The sequence below is a fragment of the Hippoglossus stenolepis genome, chromosome 21, assembly GCF_022539355.2.
Source record: "Hippoglossus stenolepis isolate QCI-W04-F060 chromosome 21, HSTE1.2, whole genome shotgun sequence".
Lineage (NCBI taxonomy): Eukaryota > Metazoa > Chordata > Actinopteri > Pleuronectiformes > Pleuronectidae > Hippoglossus > Hippoglossus stenolepis.
The window spans coordinates 12,187,534-12,211,234 of NC_061503.1; the positions used below are offsets into that span (position 1 = coordinate 12,187,534).

At 40.5% G+C, this 23,701-nt stretch overlaps 3 protein-coding genes across 5 annotated transcripts; 1 reads left to right on the top strand and 2 right to left on the bottom strand.

The window, feature by feature from the left end:
• The first annotated feature begins 1,092 nt into the window (after nt 1-1,092).
• LOC118100963 (zinc finger protein Pegasus) lies at nt 1,093-4,867 on the top strand. 3 transcript variants are annotated; one of them, XM_035146526.2, is made up of 4 exons: nt 1,093-1,284; nt 1,474-1,628; nt 1,723-1,911; nt 2,760-4,867. In XM_035146526.2, exons 2-4 carry the CDS (start codon nt 1,493-1,495, stop codon nt 3,689-3,691), a joined length of 1,257 nt encoding a protein of 418 aa, XP_035002417.1. In that variant the 5' UTR covers nt 1,093-1,284; nt 1,474-1,492; the 3' UTR covers nt 3,692-4,867. The 3 variants fall into 3 exon arrangements, with proteins under 3 accessions (XP_035002417.1, XP_035002418.1, XP_035002416.1); XM_035146527.2 differs by having other exon boundaries at nt 1,093-1,213; XM_035146525.2 differs by having other exon boundaries at nt 1,093-1,628.
• A 60-nt stretch (nt 4,868-4,927) lies between these two features.
• On the bottom strand, nt 4,928-7,541 carry LOC118100964 (L-seryl-tRNA(Sec) kinase). Its single transcript, XM_035146528.1, has 6 exons — nt 7,234-7,541; nt 6,054-6,309; nt 5,725-5,926; nt 5,548-5,623; nt 5,340-5,433; nt 4,928-5,242 (listed from the first exon to the last, which is right to left on the bottom strand). The coding sequence occupies exons 1-6, from the start codon at nt 7,438-7,440 to the stop codon at nt 5,025-5,027; spliced, it is 1,053 nt and encodes a 350-aa protein (XP_035002419.1). The 5' UTR covers nt 7,441-7,541; the 3' UTR covers nt 4,928-5,024.
• A 772-nt stretch (nt 7,542-8,313) lies between these two features.
• Nucleotides 8,314-15,354, bottom strand: zgc:174164 (uncharacterized protein LOC570656 homolog). Its single transcript, XM_035144871.1, has 22 exons — nt 15,157-15,354; nt 14,823-14,926; nt 14,660-14,736; nt 14,497-14,572; nt 14,337-14,413; nt 13,628-13,820; nt 13,467-13,529; nt 13,223-13,294; nt 12,965-13,134; nt 12,768-12,855; nt 11,971-12,101; nt 11,662-11,833; nt 11,132-11,221; nt 10,833-11,028; nt 10,593-10,704; nt 10,216-10,396; nt 10,013-10,099; nt 9,824-9,929; nt 9,264-9,393; nt 9,047-9,146; nt 8,905-8,942; nt 8,314-8,795 (listed from the first exon to the last, which is right to left on the bottom strand). Exons 1-22 carry the CDS (start codon nt 15,221-15,223, stop codon nt 8,672-8,674), a joined length of 2,454 nt encoding a protein of 817 aa, XP_035000762.1. The 5' UTR covers nt 15,224-15,354; the 3' UTR covers nt 8,314-8,671.
• Nucleotides 15,355-23,701: the final 8,347 nt, after the last annotated feature.

Below are 23,701 nucleotides of genomic sequence, written 5' to 3' on the forward strand. Positions count from 1 at the left end.
TTTGTTGATGATGTTGTTTTTACCGACGGTACGTGAAGGCAACATGAACAACCCCGGAATTGAGGCGAATCTTTTTTTTTCATTGAATAAACATGTGAACAAATAAATCTGATATAATACTGACCGCACATGTAAAACATAGTGAGCTCATGTAGAATATAATCATTCAAACTTGAAATATATTTAAATATAAATATGAATGTAGTAAATGTATTTAAATTAATATAAATAAAAGTTATAGATAGAGGTAGATATATATCGTCACCCTCTTAAACTAATGGCCCAAGTCATTTTTTCAGGTTTTTCAGAAAACACAAAAAAATTTACCAAATATTGAATATATGATATTTATTAATAATTTCACTCAAAAAGGTTATGACAATAGATGACTATTGACATACTAATAACAATGTCCGTCAATTATGTTACATAAGAGGAATAAATGACTTTGAACATGCCTTTGTGACTTAGGCAATTTTAAACCTTCAACTCTGTCAACAATAAAGCATTATTGTGTGAATTAAACGTTTATTTTGAAAGGGAATATATATGTATTGTAAAATAAATGTACGTTTAAGTTTATAATAATTCAATCTATAAGGTCTTATATATAATATATCCATGATTATAGGCCAACGATTTTTAAAGTGGCCCCAGACAGCTGTAAGGTAAAATATTACAGTTTTTACATCAGTTCTCAAAAGAAGATCATGTATATATGGTTAAAGTGGCCGTTCACTGTTTAGAGATACCATAGATTTAGGTCAACCTTATTGTTCCCACCACTTTCCCTGAGTTAGAAACTGATAAATACGTCACTACCAACCAAAATGTTGTCTCAGTTTATGTCAAATAGCAATATGAGGCCATATTTGGAATTAAATGACTTAAATCATCTCCAATTTTCCATGCTCCATATTTATACTCCATACAAGGGAATTAATATCGGTAATTAATGGTGGAAAATACAGTCATACATTAGGGAATCTGATGGGTAATACATCTAGAATTTCCCTAATTGATTATTTAAAAAGAAAATGATAAAATAAAGAGCATTTACATATTTTTTTCTTGTACCATTTCACACTCCAGCCCGGCAGGTGGCGGTAATTTGCGTAGAAGCTGGTTGATGAACTGCAATTCAAACTCGAAGAAGAAAAGGAGGAAGTTGACCTGGTAACGGCTGCAGCTAATAAACAGAAACACTTCGCCGGTAATTTATTCCCAGAGCTCAGTTCTCTCCTCCTTCTCTGTTCCGGAATAATATTGCTCCTTCGCTGAAAGGTCAGATATGAGTATGGTGTCAAACAGTCGGTGCTAGGTAGCGTTAGCATTGTTATTAACGCCTGTTAGCTACCGTATCTCAGGCGGCTGCTAATTACGTTAGCTACTTTTGGTTATCAGGTGTCATAAGTGAAAACAAGAGTTGTCACGCGTCTGACCACCGACCCCCTGTCCTCTGGATCTCTGCAGGCTCAACACTGAGGAAGAAATGGACGAGATAAAGACCGAGCCTGTGGATTTTGTGAAGGAATTTCAAGAATACCTGACACAGCAAACCCAGCATGTCAACATGATCTCCGGCTCCGTGTGTGGAGAGAAGGACTCACTGGAGCCGTTTCAAGCCGGTGGGAGGGACACACAGTTTACAAATATATGAATAAACATATAGTGATGTATTGTTTAAAACGTTAAAGGTCATGGTGGGTGTTTTGTTTTCAGCTGCACCCAGAAGTGAGCAGAATGGCCTGGACCCTCCGTCTGTGGAGGTGAGCCTGGCGATGGAGGATGGGTCCGATGTGCAGATGGACGGCCTGGAGAGGACCTGTGATGGCAAATACAAGTGCAGCTACTGTAGTTATGCCAACAAGGGCATGGCTCGCTTAATAGAGCACATCCGCATCCACACAGGTCAGTGGCAACACCATGCCCAAGAATTTACTGTTTATCTGAAACACTGCAGGTAATCCAGACATATACCGGTGATGGGGGGTATAAATGAGAAAGCTAACAATTATAAAATGTAATTTTACTAACAGGAAGTGTCCTTAGTCAGTTTACAGCACTGTGTATATCAGCTACAGACTTAGGCGTAGACTGGAGTTGCAAAAATTAGTCATAATCAATTTTTCAGTCAACAGAAAATTGATAGGCAACTAATTTAGCAATCAATGAATCATTTTACTAATTGTTCCATGTAAAAAATCCAACTGGATCCTGGTCGCAGCCTCACATATGAGGATCTGATGCTTATTTTGTCTTTTTATAATAGTAAACATAATATGTTTGACACATATACTGTAAGAAGCCATTTAGAATGACAGAACAATTCATAAACTATGATAAAGTAACACGTTGTGTAGACAGTGATACCACTTTGTTCTCCCTCATGCCTGAGGCAGAGTCTCGTAAACTGCAAAACCTTGTCCAGGTCTGTGACAAGAGCACACAACCTGTTAAGTCAACATAGCTTGAATAACAATCGAGTCTGTTAAAGACTGACCACAGATATTTGGTTAGTTGTTCACCAGCTATCCTGTTACAACTTTGTGTTTGTCCTATTTACAGCATGTCAGTGTGATTGATGAAATTCTGGAGAATTTATCCTGAAAACCAGTTTCATTTTGATTAACATGTGTTTGTATCATCTAGCTGCTCTTAGTATAATGTACTTATTGTCTCATTGCTGTTTCCTCTTTTACAGTAAAATATTTAATATAAAATTACTGCAATTATTTCCTCTCCTTACTGTCACCCAGGAGAAAAGCCACACCGCTGCCAGCTGTGCCCATTCGCCTCAGCATATGAGCGCCATTTGGAAGCCCACATGCGTTCGCACACAGGAGAGAAGCCATACAAGTGTGACCTCTGCGCCTTCCGCTGCAGCGACCGCAGCAACCTGTCGCACCACCGTCGCCGCCGCCACAAACTTCTGCCCACGAGGGTCGTTCGCTCTTCCTTCTCCAACAAGAGAATGCTGGGCGCCTTGCAGAAGAGGACGGGCGCGCTTGGCTTCAGCAGGCGACTGCTTATCAATTTCAACCCTCCCTCCATGGTGATGCCAAAGTCGGATTATCTAAACGACTTGTCTCACAAGCTCCACTACCATTTGAATGGCAGTGAGTATAAGGACCTTCCCAAGGTAGATGAGAATGATAGTCACAACAGAGACGCTAATGGTTTGACGTTTAATAACCCGCTGGACCAGCTTTCCACACTTGCTGGCCAGTTGGCCGACCTTCACCCTGAGTCTCAGACTGCAGCATCTCCAGACAGGGAGTTTTTAGAAGATGAGAAGCCCATCCTCGTACATCAGGTCTCTATTGACCAGGTTGCAATGTGTTCAAACAGAGTGCAGACATCACCTCCTAAAGAAGAATCTCTCACCTCAGGCCGCGGCAGTTGCAGTCCTGTTCCTGGCCTCGGTTTTGAGAACAACATGAACACGCTTCCTGCGAGTGTGAGCAACAGCCAGCCGAGCACGCCCACTCCTGCCCTGAACACACTGGACCAACAGCTCTTTCAAAAATGCCCGCACTGTGATATTGACTTTTCTGACAATATCCTCTACACCATTCACATGGGCTGTCATGACTACGAACATCCATTCCAGTGCAACATCTGTGGACACATGTGCACAGACAAATATGACTTTGCGTGCCACTTTGCCCGTGGCCAACATAAAAAGTGATTCCTTGTGGCAGAGAAGCACATGGAGTCAGAGATCCTTGTGTTTTCGGTAAATTGTATTAAACAGTCACACTGGCTTTATATTTTTGTTTTTGTAGAGTTTACTATCAATTTTACACTCACTAACTGCACTATATACTTGGCTTACGACAGCTCTACACAACTTTCAACTACAAGCTTTTTGACATTATTTTGACTGAATACAACGACAGACACATATTACACAATAGCGTAGTTTGCAGTGTTAGGAAACCGACCTTTGTCCTTTGTGTTTCATTGTGATTTTGCAGTGAGTCACCAGGGCTTCACAGTAAATCACAAATACACAGGCAACTACATTTTAACAAACAAAATAATCAACAGTATTTAAAAATGAACACAGGTATTCACTGCAGGGCTGATAACCTGTCATTTGTCCACCAACTGTATATCTGTTAATCTAAAGTTTCTGTCTCAGTTAAATCAGCTGGACACGTTTTATTGTGATGAGGTGAAGTGGGATGTTTAGAGACCGATGAACTGATCAACTTGTTTTCTGTTCAAAACTTAACTTTATGTTCAGCTAATCTTTAAAATCCTGCTCATGCTCTATTTATTAATACCTCACTTCATAAATTGTAGAAGACCTCCTATCAAATCAGTCAATATTTTAGATAGATTTACACTGTTTTTTTAAAATATTATTTATACCCCTGAAACTCTTTTCTGAGTATTTATAAATTGTCTTTTGAGTGGTTTTGTGGTTCTGTATTTAGCAATTTTTTTAGCACAAAATCAAAGCTCACTGTAGCCACTTCTAATTTGTGTAGTAGCCAATATTGAGACACTGTAAAGATTCAGGGTAACACTGTGACTATAAGATGTAATGTGATGTTCAGTTCCTTTTTTTTTTTGTTTACTTTTAAATAGAAGTTTTGGATTTCATGGAAATCTTTGTTTAATGTCTCAAGACTTTAACTTGTTCGGTTTGTATAATCTTATGGACAGAAAATGGGAATCATCACTGGGATGTTTATCCATTTTAACCTTAAGTATATGATGTGTGTCCTGACAAACAAGATAAAAATGTTATCTCGTCAAGATTTCATACCCTGTTTGTAGACGATTGATGTGGATTTTGAAGAAAGTTAGAACTTAAAAATTTGTTTTTATATGTCATAATAAATTATTGAAGGGATACATACATTTATTAAGTGTTTCACTTAGTTCCCCAATGTTCCACAAACCGAAGAGGAAGTGACAAGTAAAAGTACATTTTATTTAAATTGTATATTCAATTACATATCCACACATCCACTTGTGACTTGATACAGTCAAATCTAGTTGTGAAAAGGTCATTTATGGTCATATATTATTTTTAACAAGATTTCCTTTTTCTCACGGTCGAAAACATCCACTGCACTTTTCACCACGCGCTCCACATCCATGTCCTCCTCCTGAGAGAAAGACGGGTCCTGCAGCAGCTGCTCTCGCAGGCTGCGAAGAAATGTCGCCTTGGATTCATTCAGCTGCGAGGCCAAAGATCTCATGTGTTCAGAGGACACTTGATTTTCTGAAATGAAGGTGACAAAATTACCATTATGAAGTGCTGCAAATGACAAACCGAGTACAATGTCATGTGTACGATATCAATGAACCTCCTGTCTGACCTCTGGCGGTCCTCATGGCTTCGGAGATGAGGCGTCGACAGGCCTGGTCAGCTTGGTGAAACACACTTGTGGCACACTTCAGACGGTCGGCTTCCTGCACAGCACGAGAACAAAGCAGCTCAATTCTCCACTTCTGCAGTCGCACATTTAAAACCCACTATTGACAGGTTTAGGAGAGCTGTGGTGGGTGAGGAGGGGGTCAACACACCTTTTGCTCAGTGTTGTCCTCTACCGGGCTCAGCGGGTTTCTCAGCGCAGAGGAGATCAACTCTGTCACCCTCTGGCTGAGGACAAGCGACACGGGAGAGGAGAAATAGACAGAGGCAAACAATTAATACCTGAACAAGGCACTTTGGTAAAACAAGTGCTTACTCTGCTGTCTTACATGTCAAGTTTAGACAAATTATCCGTGGTGTTGAGCGAAATGCTTTGCGTCTCCCACGTGTTCTTCTGTGGATTCGGGGGCTCCAGACGCTTTCCCATCTCCAGAATCACCTCGGTGGGAACGGGTTCAGGCCTCTGCTGGTTTCTGCTGATGCAGGACTCCACATCACAGTGAAGATACACCTGGCAGAACCCCAGTGAATCTGCAAAGACAGTTGATGCAAGAGGATGGTTTATGAATATACAATGTTTATAAATGGACAAAAACATGCATAAACAATATGCATTATGTTAGTGGCTTGCGTTGAATACAGAAAACAAAGTGCTTACACTTTCTTGCAAGTTGGAACACTTCGTATCTCATGCTCGGATAGTAGAAGTTATCATCCAGCAGAAAGAGAAGTGGTGCCCGGTTGGCCTGAGAGGGGTCCACAGCTTCGGGCTGCAGCAGCACACGGACGCATTGTTCCCAGGCAGCAGTGTTGATCTGTCGGCCGCTCAGCAGCTCTGCCGACACCTCAGGTGACTTCAAGAGCAGCTCGATGCACTGCAGCACTGCCTGTCTGTGTGACTTCCATTCAGTGTGCTGGAAAAGATTTTAAAAAAAACACTTTCCAATCGATAGAACTTTTTATAAGGGCAAAAATAATATCAAGATAAAAATTGTCATATTATTTCTTATAAGAGTGAAGGTTGTGCTTTTAAACTCTTATTTATAACAAACACTTCATAAAAAGCGAAAGATTTTACTAATCTGAGGTAGATCCATTATGTGTTGTACCTCCTCACTGTGCACAATACATGAGCCTTACATCGATATATATTGAATCTATCTTATATTCCTCTTGATAAAAATTATGTGGCGATAAATATTGATGTTTTTAATGGCCCAGCTCTACTTTAAATGAATGTCGAAAGTATGAAACTGAATTTACACTGTTAAAAGTAGTATGAATATTTACAGGAGACACAATATCTAGGGACTTACAATAAGAGAGAGAGAAAGAGAGATAGATGTAACCTTATCAACTATTTGCTTTATGAATTGCATAATAATGATAATAACAGTTACCAGAGCCCAAATTGACCTTATTCAAATAGTTTGATGTGACCTACCACCAGTCCAAGCCAATTCAAGAGATGTTAACTTTATGTAAAATTAAAAATAGTAACAAGTGAAAAATGGCAGCTAGTGAAATATTGGTATTTTCCTTTTCCACCCCCAACATATTAAAAACCATCGTTGATTGTCAGAATAGGTTTTGATCATCTCCGCTCTACCTGATTGTACTTCCTCTTTCTCACTTATTCATTTGAATTCTCCTAAAATTAAGCTTTAATCCCTGTGTATCCTATTTGTAGTTGAGGATTGAACATTACTGTTAAAATTATTTACATTCTGCTCTCCTGGTTGTGGATCTGATGGAGTTTGGCATCATTGAACTCCATGGGACTTATCTGGACGCTGAACTCTTAGTAAAAAAATCTCCAAATCAAACTCAATCTTCACCATCGCTCCGTCCTCCTCCTCTTCCACTCTGGGGTGAAAGGCCTGCCCGGGGATCAGGTCATCGTAGGGCACCACGGTGGCTCTCCATCCGAGCTGTGCAGCGGTGCTGAGGACCGTGAGGCCCAGGGAGGACTTCCCAGCGGCGGGCAGCCCGCAGAGGACACACAGGCAGACCGGAGCCCGACCTCCATCCTCCCCTGCTGCCATGTGTTATAACAGAGAGACACTTTAAAACTCAACTTCTCTCCATCGTGTTGTTTCCTCCTGCAGCCATGGATGGTCACAGCTGACAGGTGACTTCCGCTGACGTCACATGAGGAACACAAGTGATTTCCGGTTTTGATCCTTTCAGAATAAAAGCACAAAAAAGGGGAGCATGCACATAAAATGAAATGAGACTATTTTAATGGAACAGTGTGTCAGATTTAGGTGAAAGGGATCTGAAAACAAAATAATCCCAGTGGTGGTTTCACTTATAATGACTGAATCCTGTAGAATAATGGGGCAGGTACAAGAACATGTCAGAGCTTCCCTGAGAAACATCAGGTTTTTGAGATTTCTTCAGTATTGAAACAAATTCTTTAAGAGTTGTCAGTAAATCCAGTCAGGCATTGCAAAAACGAACTCTACATAGTTAATTCGGCATTCCTTATACTTTTCAAAATGTGATGTAATTCATGCAAACTCATATCTGTGGCTTATACTCAATCTGTTAGATCTTTTGAATCTGTTTGGCCAATTGTAGAATCACTATCTGATGATAAATGCACTTTTACTTTGTCTACCAGCTACAGATGATCTGTGTCCAAGAGTATGGGCGGTGCTTAAAGTAATTTATTCTTTATTATTATGATTCCTTGAATAAATTAGTCACATGATGTCAATAGCAATTACTGCCAAAATGTCCTTACTTGATGCATATTTCTGACACCTATATACTGTACTTCAACTTTGTGCCTCTTATTTATTATCATTACTATTACGTGATGCAAACTAGAGGTAATGTTGACAGTAAAAGTACAGAAAATGTATTACATTTCCAAGAAACTCTCACGATAAAAACAAAAGCTTTAAACAAACTGCCGGATACATTTTTTCTTTATTACAATTAACATCCATGAAATCAAAATCTTTAAAATACTTAATAGATAATTGAGTCCCAAAATATTCACTCATTACATTTTAAATGCACATATTTGCAATAATTGATGTACAGGAATCTAATAAAACACACTTATACCAATCCATATTTACACATCTTACCAGCCTCCACCACCGCGTGACTACAGTCGACAGTATAAAGGTGCTGGAAACAAGTTACAGTGAGTCTGCTGTTGTCACAGCAATTTAAAATGGTCCCTTCATATAGTATTAAGCTGTTGTAAACTCCATACATTATCAGTACAATAGAATATTATTATTTCGTATAAAATGGGTATCAATTCGGCGGCTGCCTAGTTGGGATTGGTCTGGGCACTCCGGGGCCCTGCCTCGGAGCTGCTGGTGGTGCAGGGGCAGCGCTCGTTCCTGTATTCCAGTAATCAACTTCTCCATACCTGAAACTGACCACAGAAATTCAGATAAAACAGTTACAGTTCTGCTTTTTTCACAAAAGATTATGCATGAATACGGATTGAGTGAAAAAAAAAGACATTTAAAAACAGTTCATACCCAGAAATCGGAGCTGAGGTAACCGGTGGATTTCCAGGCTAGAATTAGAATAAGGAAATTAAAAGTGTGTTGTTATTATTGATTTCCCTCTTTTATTTTGCGCTGTCTTCCCTGTAGTGATGGTTGAGAATTATTTTTTTACCTCATTAGGAGGAGTAGGTGCTGGGGGCTGGGTTGTGGCACTTGTTTGAACATTTATGTTTTGCTGTCCATTTGCATTTCCACTTGGAGGACTACGTGGCCTATAAAACAATCAAAAAAAGGCACAGAAAAGAACCAATTAGTTTTTTCCATCAACATTAAATTATAAAACACTGCATCTGCACTATTGAAATATCGAAACACTTTGTTATGTTTACTTGTGGCGTCTTTTCAAGCAGACATCCAGGGAACTTCTCTTGAAGACGTAGAGCAGCGCCAGAACCACGAGAACCACGACAGGAACCACCAGCAGGAAGAAGATCAACAGGCCGTTCCTGAGGGAGTAGTCTGATGTGGACGCCGTCGCATGGGAAGAGAGAAGAGTGTCAACAATAGTGTCAACATGTTTTCATAGCAAAGTCCAGAAAATTACAGCAATAATTTTGCAGTGACTTTGGGCTTTGAAGGATTTTTTCCCCTCCATTTTCAACTACATGAAAAACACAACATGCACGACCATTCAGAGGTATATACCACTAATGGTGGAATAACAACCAAATGACATAGCTCTTCCTGGCTAGTTTCTGTTCCATTAGTATTATTGAACTGATCTAAGACCAAAACACATAGACGTCTGAGTGCTTCAATGACAGATGTAATAGGGAAGCACTGCTGCTGCTGCTGATTAATACATGACCAATATGAAGCCCTGATGTAGGATTACAATAAGCCACACAATCCTCGATTAGATGAATTCATAGAATCCTTTCAAACCCACCTATCTGAGCGGGACCACTGTCTACGCTGCCGCCTCGTCCTGACTTGTCACAGTACGGCGGTGCCCACCCGTTGTCACAGTGACAGCGTCCTTGGTCGTTACAGACCTGAAGGAAGCATCACAACAGGAAAGTCAGACTTGTTATTAGCGGCTGGTGATCGAGTAAACAAAGTGTAAATGCAGTTTTACCCCTCGGCTGTTGCAGGTGGTCTGAGCGTCACAGTCCAAGTTGGGCGACAGAGCAGAGGCGTTCACACACTTGAAGTCCACGCAGGTCTGAAAGAGAAGACGTTTAACTCACAAATAAGATGAGTTATGATGCGTCATCTTTTCCACTTTCACAAAGGTAGATTAAGTGGAATCACATAACTTCCCGGTAAGAGTCGGCTTACCTTTCCTTTGTCGCAAGGGCTGCCGGGGTTAACGTAGGCAGGATCTAACACATCTGTGCCGAGGTTGAAGTCTGCATTTACACAAGTATGGCCTTCAATGTCTTGGATGCTGATGTGGGCGCCAGGAGGGGGGTTTCTGACGTCCACGTTAGTGCACTGCACTTTTCCACACATGACGTTTCTGTAGAAAGAAATTTGCCACTACTGTTAATGGGCTAAAGCTGACGAAAAAATGTATCCTTTAACTGACAATTTAAGTTACATCATATCATTTAGTTAAAAATTGCCATCCAAAGTACTTTCTTACGTTCCGTGTTGATGTGACAATAAATTATTAGAGATCCATTATTTACATTCATTAAAAGCAGAGTACTTACTCTACAGTACATTTGATGTAATCTCCTCTGCTGGTGATGCCACAGTTTCCAAATAAGTTTCCCGCAATATTTGCATGTTCAAAACAAATATCTGCCGCCTTTGTAGCTGGATCTGCAGCAGAGAGAAATCAAAACCAAGATATAAAATATTAATGACAAGAGAAGTGGATTAGTGACTTGGTGACCACTGTGTGATGCATTCCTGACTGGATAACACATATAAGGGATTGTTTAATGTACCTGGTGCAAAGAGATGTTTGCACTGGAAATCATACGTCTGGCATCTGCCGTCGTAGCAGTATGCAGCATTGTTTTCGCAAGTCAGGCCGTCCATGATGTAGAAGTCATCGGGACAGGACCCACTGTTGCCTCTACAGTATTCAGGAAGGTCACAGGTGTTGACAGACTTCCTGCACGGTGTTCCAGCAACTTGGATCTACAAAACAAATCCGTGCAAACAATGTTTTCCCAAATGCAATTTACAGCTTCTAATTCACTGTAGTCCTCAGCTGCATAACTTCGTCCAGCACAGTGCTGACCTGACAGTTGTCACAGCAGTCTCCCTCAGCGCAGGCGGCCCCGCCTGTGAATTTGCAAGTGGCAGCATCACAGCATTTATTCTTGCATTCCTGCACGAAATGGAAACAGAGCAAAACTATGTTTACCACTACACCAAAAAGACAGAAAAAGTACATGACTTTAAAAAGGCCCAAACATTTTTTTAAGTCTAAGATCCTTGAGGTTGTAACATGACCATGTCTGCGTTACACCAAAAGGTTTCTCAAATACTGACATCATTCATTTGCAAATGTCCTACACATGTTTAATAGAAGAGTAAAGTCTAAATACCTTCTCTACAGCGCATTACAACTACAATAACTACATTGTTGTCAGTGATACTTGGATACATTCATATTTGTTGGTTGTTGGATCTAAAAAGTCGGCAGAAAAAAAACTGCTGTCCCTTACATTATATGACAATGTGATGTATTAGAAAAACATTCGAAATGCATGAGAGTACAAAGTGTCAAGTTGAGTGTGTGAGTTTATCTGGAGGACAGTACCCTACCTCCGGTTTTCCACAGTCACACTGTTCTCCTTTGTCAATCCGGCCGTTGCCACATTCAGCGGTACCGATCACATCTGATGACGAGGGCTGGTTTCTCAGACACACGCCTCCTCCGCCGAGGACCAGCCTCTCAAAGTCTTGTTCGCTGCAGCGGCTGAAGCTGGTGGAACCGCTACAGGGTAACGGGAACAGACATGGATGGAAATGTCCATTTGGAAAGGCACAGAATATGCATTGTACTGTATGTACAAACTGTTTTAACTTTTTTAATTTTCTGTCAACTAAATATTTTGGGGAAGATTTTTTTACGTGGCAGAAGCTCCCATAATGCAGCTGCTTCCATTGCATTTGCAGAGGTTGTTGTCGTGATTCATGCCCATGTTGTGTCCCATCTCGTGCGCCACAATAGTGGAGAAGTAAGGCAGACTGTTGTCGCTGTACTGTGAAAACATACCCAAGTATATTCAGTGCCAATATCCTCCTTAGTTTATATATCTAAATATATGATCCAGACATGGAAATTAAAGTAATTTATCAATATTATTAAAATGAATACAAAATAAAAAAAGCTTTGGCTTTGCATGAGTCTTGTTCACTTAAAGAGAAAAACAGCTTTTTGCTTGATTTATTTAATTTATCTCTTGTTGGATTAAATGTGATTCACACCTTCTGAATGACAACTGGCTACAAGTTATACCAATAAAACAAGTTTTATTTGATGGTAAGAAATGAAAAGATGGGAAGTTCCTTTCGATTATTAAAATGAGGTTTGTACATAGGTGTTCTTGTTTTTAGTTCACTTTAGTTTTAGTACTCCTCCCAGCGTGACCTCAAACGGGAACAATAAACACTGTTATTCCAAGACAAGAGAATTTAAAGAATCTAATGAGACAAAATAAGATGCCTCGTCATGGAGCTGCGTCAGAAGGTGTTCAGGTCTTACCGGTTTGATCCTTCTGTTATTCACAGCCTCTGAAAATGAGCCACACTAATAGAACTCCCCATGAATAATGCAGATGGTATCAGTTTCTACACAAAAGCTAATGATGTCAAAGCACCACGGTGTCCGCTGGTGTTGGAAGTTTAAAAAGGGAAGTCAAACTAACCACATTGATTCCTCCAGAGGTTGCTACGGAGCAGACGGTGCCCACGAAGGCCATGCCTAACACGCCCCCGTAATCTCCGGGCTGACCACTGAGAAATGAGATCGAGAGATGAGTAAAGTAGCTTGTGTCAAAAATTGTCATCGGATGGCGTCATGTTGTTTAAAAACAGAAGGAGACAAAGAACAGGCAGTACTCACACGATGAGTTGACCAATGTCATGCTTGATCTTTGGTATCAGAGTATTCTTCCTCCACTTTACAAAGCGGCCCAGCACCTCTCCTGCAGAGCCCTCCACACTAAAAGGATTACTCTCCTTAAAGATCTCCAGGCCCACGAGCACAACACGGATGTTCAGGGATTTGTAATACTGGAGCGGAACAGAAAATAAAAGCAGGCGATTTTAGAGAGATTCACTCAAAATTTGGCATAGTTGTTCTTCCAACTTCGAATCTCACCCCGTCCAGTAGATTCGCAATTTCCACCGTCTCTTCTCGAACCGCGGTCTCATTCTTTTGCTTGAAATTATACTGTAAACACAGTGAACACACCGATTAAAGATCATTTCTAAACAGCCATACAGCCATAATAGACGAGTTGATCTCTTAGGCAATAAAATCCACCTCATAGGAAAACAACTGCAACATTTGTTGGGTAAAAACAAATTGCTTCACATTCACAAACAGGTAAACACACACCCACCCTGAGATTATCGACAACCAGCACCAACTCCACATAACTGGTTCGTGGTAAAGCGCGCTTCCTCTGTGAAAACAATAGACAGTAAAGAAGAGCCTCAACCCCCATCCACTTTAAAACCTGTTCAAACTGTAAATATAATTTGGCTAAGTGAGCATCCCAACCCGCAGCAGAGACGTCAGCGATTGACCAGGGTCAAAAGCCTCGTGGCTTTGCCTGGACGCCGCCTCGTCGACGACCCCGCAGATAACGGGCTCCGACTTGACGTCCCTCAGCAGGTAGAGAACGTGCTCATTGGTCGCAGACTGGGACAGAGGCTCCAGCCCGTAGGTCTCGTTTGCAAAGATGATCACGCCCCTGCAGACAAGGCATGAAGAGCGTAAACACCTTTAAAATGTGGAAAGCCTAGGGTGTGTTGCTGTGATCCCTTGACTCCAAGCAAAATGTACTCAGTGAGTCACAGGAGGATACAGATCGCCTCGGTTAGGTTTGACTAGGAAGTTAGTTAATGGATAATTGCTCATTTCAATGTGTGGCTTGAGTTTTACAGTGAGGACTGAGACGTATCATACAAAATTGATCCAGCTCAGATTTTTTTGATGTTTTGCAGTTTAGTGTTTGTCATTTTATGCTCATAAAGAAGTTTAAACCTGCAACCTTCCTTCAAGTCTTTAAAAACTAATGATATGACATTTCTCGTGACAATTATCAATATTGAATGATAGGAAAAGTTTTGTCTAGATATCAGTTTTGGCCATATCGTCCAGCCCTATTTTAAAAACTCTGTGAAATCATAAAAAACACGACACCATTCTATTGAAATGTTACCACAGAATCAGAGTAACTACAACCAGCGAGAGTGGGGAATCAAACCTGAGGCCAGAGCACGTGCTGAGCGCCACCATCGAATCCTCATATCCCTCCACCTCACCGTGGTAATAGCAATGCACCTGGGGAGAAGGGACATGAACACAGGTTAATGGTTGATGTTCAAACCAGCCCAATAAACCAGAATGGCCGAGGGTTGACTCACATGTCGTTTTAATGAGGAGTTGTTGTCACCAACTGCCTCACGCGAATACTGAAGAAGGTTTGGGTGTAAAAAGTCTCTGAGAAGAAGAAGAGAGAAAGAATATGAGGGTATATTTGATCTGAAGCTCTAACAAGATAACGGCAGAGCTGTGGGTATAGGCTACCTGTTGGCCTTCAGATGAAGCAGGTGCCGTGTGTTGTTTATGGAGAGTGCATACGATATCCTCTCCTCTCTGTCTTTCTGAAATGGTTGAAAAGGAAGGATTCTTAGTGTAGGCGTATAAAATGCAACATAAAAAGATGACGAAATCAGGATCTGGCACCAACCTCTTCAGGCTGTGGTCTGTTGAGGCTCCTGGACCTTCTGTGAATCACCTGAGGATTTACAATGGAGTATTTGGCAAGTTTGGAGGTCAGCTCACTGGAGAGGTCTGGAAGAGAAGTGAAAACACAGAGAAACTGTAAAAAATGTTGAGAAGTTATTCTCTGGTTAACTTGTGAATAAAAAAAAAAATATATATATATATATATATTTATATTTTTTAAATGTTTCTGTTTTTCAAAACAACCAAAACAGACAGTATGCAGTCATGTAAAAATATATGAGGAACAAAAGAAGAAACACCAGTTCAAAGTGAAAAACAAAGCAGCTGAATCTCACCTTTGTTGTCGATCCCAGAAACAAGACACAGCAGGACACAGACGATCGAGATGTGTTTTCTGACCATGATCCCAGTTTAAGGCTGAAGCAGCTAAAACACCAGTGAGATCTACAATTATGTCTAAAGTTAAAGACACCAAAGTCCGAGCTGTCGCTTCGTGCTGCCGTACAGGTGCGTCCTGTTCCTGGTGGGTGTGGCTAAAGACCTACCCTGCCCAGCAGGAGGAGCCCTAACAGATGACACAACAAGCAATGATGGATGAATACATTATTTATAACCATCTTTAATGAACAGTTTTTTTACAGACACAAATGAAATGGTACATTGACAGACTCTTCTTGTCCAGACAATACAAACAATAACAGAAAAGACATACAAAGAAAGTAGTGAGAGAGAGAGAGAGAGAGAGAGAGAGAGAGAGAGAATTCAAAACAATAAGTTATAACAAGAAAGAAAACAACCATGCCATTAGTGCAACAGTTTAAAATCAGTGCGGTATACTAAAATTAGTATAGAAGTAAAGAATATTTGTATACAGCTGTGAGAACTAATTGTGTGTATGTGAATAAATACTAAATGATTAAAGTGATCAGAGTATATTGAGGTAATTAATACAGGCTTACATTATGTACTGTACAGTTAAGGTGAATGGAGAATATATTTACAGGATCGATAGCAGCAGATGAATATATACTGTAGCGTATGAATAAATATATTTGTTGATAAGAGCTTTTGGTTAGGTACAGCTTAGTCATCAGTTGGTCATTGGTTAGGCTGCCCACAATAAATGGCTGTAAATGCAAAGTCCGGATGACTGTTGAACTGTATTTTATTACACTGAGCAGTTTCAGTTTTCCAGTTTATTGCCTCCACTGATATAAATGGGGTGAACTTTAATAAAATGAAATACCGCTCAGCTGCAGCACAAATTATAAAAAACTATCTTAATGTGACTCAACAGCTCACTGAGACAGTTTAATCAACAACTGAGCATTATAACCTTCATGAAGGATGGGTTTACTGCAGGAATGATGTATTAGCCTGCATTAGTTTGAGCTAGGTGTACCTAATAAACTGGCAACAAAGGTTGTGCACTGTGTATATCAGAGCTGCATTTCTCATGGTATGAGGAGAGAAAAACACTTTGCTCAGCAAACTGAAAATCAGTTTTATCAGACTCTTAGCACAGGCTCAATTTATCTGAAGCCTCATTGCACTGTAACAATGATTGTCAATAAAGATTTGGAAAAAATGATCATCAAATGAAATACAAAATACATCAAAGTAATAATGTAACTTAAAGAGTAATGATGTAAAACAGGAATGTTTGATGTAATAAGAGATCAAAGAATTTTGTGGAGATCAATGTTTGTGAGATCATCAAAGGCATAAATACACACACTTACACTTACTAACCCTTTATTACCTCAGTTGGTTTAGTTAACCTACTCACTGATTATCAAGTTGACGAAACCTTGACTCTTTTAGGAGAAAAACGTTGCTTACAGGTTATGTTCACCCTTAACAGCTATTAACAGGTTAGCTTTCTCGGCTAAGGCTACAACAAAGCTCAACATTCAAGTTATCTAGAAGCCTAAAGAAATTTCAAGAATAAATTGACAGATGATTCGCTGAGCTTGAAACTGTCCATAAACTTTTCTGCTCTGTGCATGGGAACTGGCTGTCAGGCTTTGCGAAATAACACCTGGTTTTGTGTCTAAACTTTGTCTTTTCTACTCTCCTGTCAGGTGTGAGAATGATGGAACGCGAATTTGACGTCGGAAAACGCATCTCCTCCCGGACGACATCTTACAAGGTGCAGAAGTACCTGGGGAGGGGCGCCTTTGGCACGGTCACCGAATGTACGAAGGAGACCACCAACGAAACGGTTGCTCTGAAAATCTCCAGAAGCAAGGAGCAAATTCGGGCAGCGAGGATCGAGGTACAGTACAACTTCTGTTTATCCATTGTTTGACTTCGTTTAACAACTCAACAGCACATTTCATTCACATGAAACCTCTAACATCTCCTACAATCTCATTCAGGAGGACTACCTGCGGAAACTTAAAGAGCTCAACGCAGACCAGTTCAACATCGTGAGATTGAATGACTCCTTCGCCTATAAGGGAAAATACTGTCTCGAGTTTGAGAAGCTGGATGTTGAGCTTTTTGAATTCATCAGGATGAGCCCAACTCGATCTCTGAATTTGAAGCAGATCCGCCCAATTCTGCAGCAGGTTTGTGTTCTTTTCTCTTTTTGTTTTTTCGCTGCCATCAATGATTTAGTTTTTCTTGACAACATGAACTTTGCAGTAGAGTTGAATTACCCTGTTTTTCATGATTTCAGCTTGCCACAGCCTTGGACTTTCTCAAGAGCAAAGGGATCACGCACGGAGATATAAAGTCACAAAATATCATGATGGTGGAACATCTCATGGATCCGCTGAGGGTGAAGGTCATCGACTTTGGCTTAGCCCTGAACAATCCAGCAGAATCTGTTGGTGCAACCATCCAGACCCTGTCATACAGGTAAGCAACCGACAACACATCTGTAAAGCTCTGACAGCTGTTGTCTGCTGTATTAAATCAAACAAGCCCTGTACACTGGCGTGTCAGGTGTTTACTGGTTTAACGCCGGCATTAGCATGCTAACGTTAGATTTTGTGAAGGTTGTTGTGAAAAGAATGACCATAATACATTGAAACGATGTTAAACTAAGATAATACAATCATTATCGTAAATTTTAAATCCTTGGGATTGGGCCTTAGTTTGTCTTTATAACCTCAGTAACATGTTTGTGTTTCTCGTCTTCTTCTAAGATCTCCTGAGGTCTTGCTGGGAGCTCCATTCAACGAGGCCATAGATGTGTGGTCTCTCGGCTGCATTGCTGGAGAAATGTTTCTGGGCACAGTGCTGTTTAACGCCTGGGACAAGTACGATATGGTTGGTACATGTATTCTGTTTTAAACACAACAAACATGTCAATTTCTGTCATGATGTTTTTGTATTTTTAAATTCACATCTGGTTAGAACAGGGACAGATATTCCAGTACAAGGTCACAGATTTCTAGTATTTTCATCAAGATCTTTTAATGTCACAAACAATGACTCTTTTCCAGCCAGAGACACTTAATCCATATGTTTGATTAACAAATTCACACATATTGCCTGATGACAAATGGTCACTTTGCCAACTTGAAGGTAACTAATTCTTACCTTGTGTTCTGCCCACAGATGAAAAGGATTGTAGACACAATCGGAAAGCCTAACCAAGAGTTACTGGCGGCTGGAAAGTTCACGCACGACTTTTTCTGGCCCTCATACTGGAGGGGATCCACACATTGGATATTTATTGTAAGACATTATTTGGCCTTCACTCAGCTGTGTTATCAAAGTATGATAACTTGGGTGATATATCATCTATACCTCATATATTTTGTGCCTTAACTTTAACCTGTCTTTCTTTCATTTCAGTCATTGGATGAGCGGGAGAGTTCTTATAAACCCTCCAAAGGGATGACCTACCTGGAGGAGCTCATGACGGTACCACATATCTTTTGAGTCTTTCGACATTTATTTTTAAAAGTCAAACATGAGGACAAGTTCAGATTTTCTTACTGATTTGTTTTTTTCTCACCCTGTCCAAGATATGTCATGAATCCTCAGGGATAGGTGGCGATGCTAGTGAGTGCGACCTGGCCAACTTCAACAGCCTGTTGACACAGATGCTCAAGGTGGATTCCTCTGAGAGAATCACCCCCCGAGGAATCCTTGAGCATCCATTCATCACAATGAGCCACCTTCGGGGCGCATTCAACAACAGCCCCTAGTAAGTGTGTGCTTAGATGCTCTGTGTTCTTCTGTGCTCACAGGTAATGATACAAATAAATGAGATATTTGTAGATGAAATTGTTTGGCTGAGCAACTGGTTGGTCATCCAGTGTGAAGTCCTGCATGGACATGATGAGCGTCTGCCAGGATCAGAGCTCTCCCAGTGGAGAAGATGCAGCACAGACCACCCTCCAATCATCCCTCAATGAGGGGACCTCTACCAGCGCTGTCAGCCCAGCCAAGGAGGACCGCTCTGCTGGTGTGAGTGCTGAGGAGCCGTCCCTCTCACAGGCCTCCACCACCAGTAAGGCAAAGAAAAGGAAAAGGAACGAGTGTGGCAACAGGTTGGTGTTTAAAATATCTCCCTGCATTGATTATTTCATATTGTAGAAGAACAGATCAGCAATTATTTTTTGCTGAGAGTTCAATGAGAAGAATCATAAAAGTCTCATCAACTAACTAACGAGCTGGAGCCAAGTGCATTTTTCAAAATGTCTAACCACTGCTTTAAGATCCATGAGATTTCAAGTATTTTTTTTGTTTGACATCAAAGCCCAGATGATTCGACGCCAAAGGGGAGACAGACGTAACAACTGACAGCTTCCCTGACAGAGTCCCAGAGGAAGAGAAAGATAGATGACCTTCATCCAACGTCAGATGGTGACTCCTCATCACAGAAGAGGATGAGACCATATTGACTTGTAAAAACAAAAAATAAATCTTTCTAGAACTTTTTTGTCATGAACATCTTAGGACCTGCTCTACAAGCAAATACCTGCTCAATTAAGCCTTCAACTGCCTCAAGGTTAGAAGAAACTCTACTCCACTGAGCCGCTGCTGGATTACTTTATTACTGAATGAACTGATGAGTGAATTTACATTTTCAGTGGTAATTCACATTGATGTAAGTCACAGACTGTATATAAAGATGGACGACAACATCTAAACGAAACGAAGCTTGAATATCCTGGATACGAACGCTGCCATTTTGGAGCCAGAGTCTGCGCAGTAACAACTGGGGGATGGAGCTGCAAGCCCGACCAATCAGGAGTCAGTATCAACTTTCATTCATGATGTTTCACCTTGTTTTTATAGCATCAAATTACAAATTTAAACCGTCTCATAGGAGACATTAACACTTAAACACACATAAGTGTGAAAATGACAGAAACTATCTTTCTCTCTGTTCATGCTTCCTTACAATCATCCTCCCTGTCTCTTTCCTGCACCGTCTCATATCTCCCAGGCTTTACACATTATTAACAATAAAACCAAAACAATCAATTGAAATGTTACCTGAGGAGGAATAAATATAATAATGTCAGACAAAATGAGGTTGCACACTGTAAAACCTAACAGTACATCTTACTAAATTAAGTAAGTTACAATAACTCAATTCTCAAAAAAAGTTGAGGCCACTAATTATCAATAATTTAACATAACTCAAAAGTAAATTATTGAAGTAATAACTTAGTTATTTTGAGTGCGCTTAAATTCATCTTTAATAATCCTCCAAAGTGGAACCTAAGTGAGGATGTTAATTACATTACGTACAAGCAGGTATTTTTAACAACTTGATTGACAGAAAATGAATTGCCAACTAATATGATACGTGATTCATTGTGTAGCATATGTACATTTGAAAGTATAAATGACAATTGTTTCATAAATTCAGCTTCTCAACTATGAGAATATATTGTTTTATTTTCCTTGTCTTATAAATCTTTTAATATTTTGGAGTGTTGAAGGATGGGGCGATTACATCACTGTGCGGTCAACTTCTGTTTGTGATTTCTAAACGATTTTCCAGCCCAAATCATTATCGTATTTTATAGACCATATTTCCTGCGTGTCACGGCTGCGGGTTCCTAGTATTTCCTCGAATAAAAGCACGGATCTATACGCAAGAAAACGTCAAGACTCTACGTTATGAGTCCGTGCATCTTCCGCTCCTGCAACAATAAAACCTTATTAAAATAAATGAATCGATTCAGTCAACAGAAACGCGAGAGTGCTTTTACTCTGAAGCGGGCACAGGAAGAAGTGAGTGCTTTAACCTGATGACCTGGCGCTGAGGTAAAGCGGATCTACGGCCAATTTACACCAGTAACGCAGACAGCGTCAGATATTTAGAAAAGCTATTTGAGCTTTTACAGACTCATTCAACTTTCTACGTCAACTTCACGTAAGTCTGCTCACAACCGGTAACCTGCCGTTCACCTGCTGTCGCACACGGTACCGAGGGGGACGGAGGGCGGAACCGGTTCGAACCGGTCAGCACCAGGTTTGCACTCGGCACCGGAGTGATGGAAAAGATCGGCGCGAAGAGTTTTTTGCTGGACAAACTTCACTGCTGACCGAGAACCCCGCGGCGATACTTCTTCCACGCAAGGTAACGTTGTTCCTTTATTGCTTGGTTTTTTAAATATACAAGAACAATGTCTGACCGCTGAAACTTGCTAATGAGTTCGGTAAACGGCGCTAGCTTGAAGCGCGCCCAATTCCCGCTTCTGAAAAACGTTCAAAAGTTAACGGTCAAACGTCGTGTAGCTAAAGTTGGCAGTTGTTGAGTTAACATTAGTAAGTTTGTGAAAGTGTTCGGTCAAGCTCCAGTTATAGTTCGCTAAGTTCGGTAACGTTACGGTAATAACTGTTCAACTATTTTAAAAGCACAGAATGAGAAAGAGAATGGCGGTGGAAACATGTTAGCTTGGCATGGTGCTTTCAGGCTCCACCCTGTTAACGGTCATTGTGGAAAAGTGGCAGTTGTGTGAAGACTACAACCAAAATCAAAGTTTCTGCCGAGACTTAGAGTTCTACTGCCTAAAGGTCAGTTGTTTTAAGGAGAGCAAACCATGTGGAAATGTAAATTGTGTGATTTTTCTACTGCCCTACAAATACAGTTATTGAGACATTACAGACTGTATCATGGCCAGTATTCCACAATTTCACCTTTACCATGCCTGTATAACAACTGTTTGTGTACATTTAGTACTTTTAATTCACTAAAGGTACATTTGTCAAGAACACATTCAGAGAAAAAAGTGGTAGGTGAAGACGGTATTCAGAGGGCATTTCATTGCCCTGTGTGTGATTTTAAGCAACCATTTGTTGAGAGGGACATGTTTATACACCTAAGGGGGCATTTAAGACGGAAAGAAATAGTGCCATGTCCTTTCAGGGCCTGCAAGTTTAAAACAAATGTTTACTCCACATATAATGCCCACAAATGCAGAGAACACCAACATGTGTCAGACTACAATGTAGAAGTTGTGGTGGAAACTGTTTCAAATGTTTGTCAGTATAGTGACATTGAACAGGATCCAGTTCAGTTTTCAGATGAAAATGAAACTGCCACTGTGTCAGACAGAAGCAATGAAGGGTTAGCAGAGCAGTTACAGTACAACCTGGCTGCCTTCTTCTTGAAAATGCAAACCATTCTCCATGTATCACAGAGGGCAACACAGGAAATCATTGAGCATATGGATCAGTTGTTTTCACTTTCAGAACCTGTTATCAGAAAATCGGTAACAAAGATATTAGAAAAACATAACTGCCCTGTTACTCACACTTGTAAATGACATTGTGCAGGCAGTTTCAGATAGTAATGTTTTGCACAAATCAGTTACATCTGAAGGACCACTGTCCACAGCCAAGAGACGAAAATCATATTATGAGGAGAAGTTTCCATTTGTTAAGCCTGTAGAGTACCTTATTGAGTCGTCCCAGCATACCTTTATGTATGTGCCCATTCTCACATCTTTGCAGCAGTTGTTGAAAAAAACAGATGTACTTGAGAAAGTCAAAGAAACTACTGCACAGTTGCCTGGGCATTATTCATCATACTGTGATGGCTCATACTACAAGGAAAATCTGCTTCTTTCTGATGAGGGTCAGAAATTATCAATAATTCTCTATGTTGATGATTTTGAAATTGCAAACCCTCTAGGAACATCAAAAAAAATACACAAAGTCTGTGCAGTTTATTGGACATTAGCTAACCTGCCAGTAAAGTACCGCTCAGCCCTCCACACTACTCAACTGGCTCTATTGTGCAATTCAAATGATGTAAGGAAGTTTGGATATGCAAAAACATTTGCACCCCTCTTGAGTGACCTAAAAACTCTTGAAGAAGCTGGTGTCTACATTGAAACATTTGGTGACTGCCTCAAAGGCACAGTCTACTCTGTTGTGGCTGATAACCTTGCTGCCCATGGGCTAGCTGGTTTCAGTGAGTGTTTCAGGTCTACATATTTCTGCAGGTTTTGTCTTGCCACCCAGACAGAATTGCAAATGTCAGATGCAGTCTCTGGTAGTTTTGAGATGAGAACCAAAGATCTGCATGATAACCATGTTCAAGAAATACAGAACAATGACAATGGAGACAGTTTGATCAGTTAGCATTTGATCAGTTAGCTGACACACAGATTTCACTGTATGGCCCTCCATGCTTTTATGATCTGTTAGCTCATAGGACCGTAAATGTTCAATATACCAGGTCTCATAGTCTTTCAGAAGAAAGAAGATGTTATTTCTGATTAGTAATATGTTTCTGATCTCTTTAAACTCAGGCAATGCGGCATGTGTCCCAGTGCAAACAAACATGCTCGCCACAAAAGTTGTGCCTTCAATGGTTACCTGTTTTGTGCCGTATACACTGCTGCTGTCTGTGATGCTCGATATTAATGCATGTGTATCAGTAGGCAGTGACTC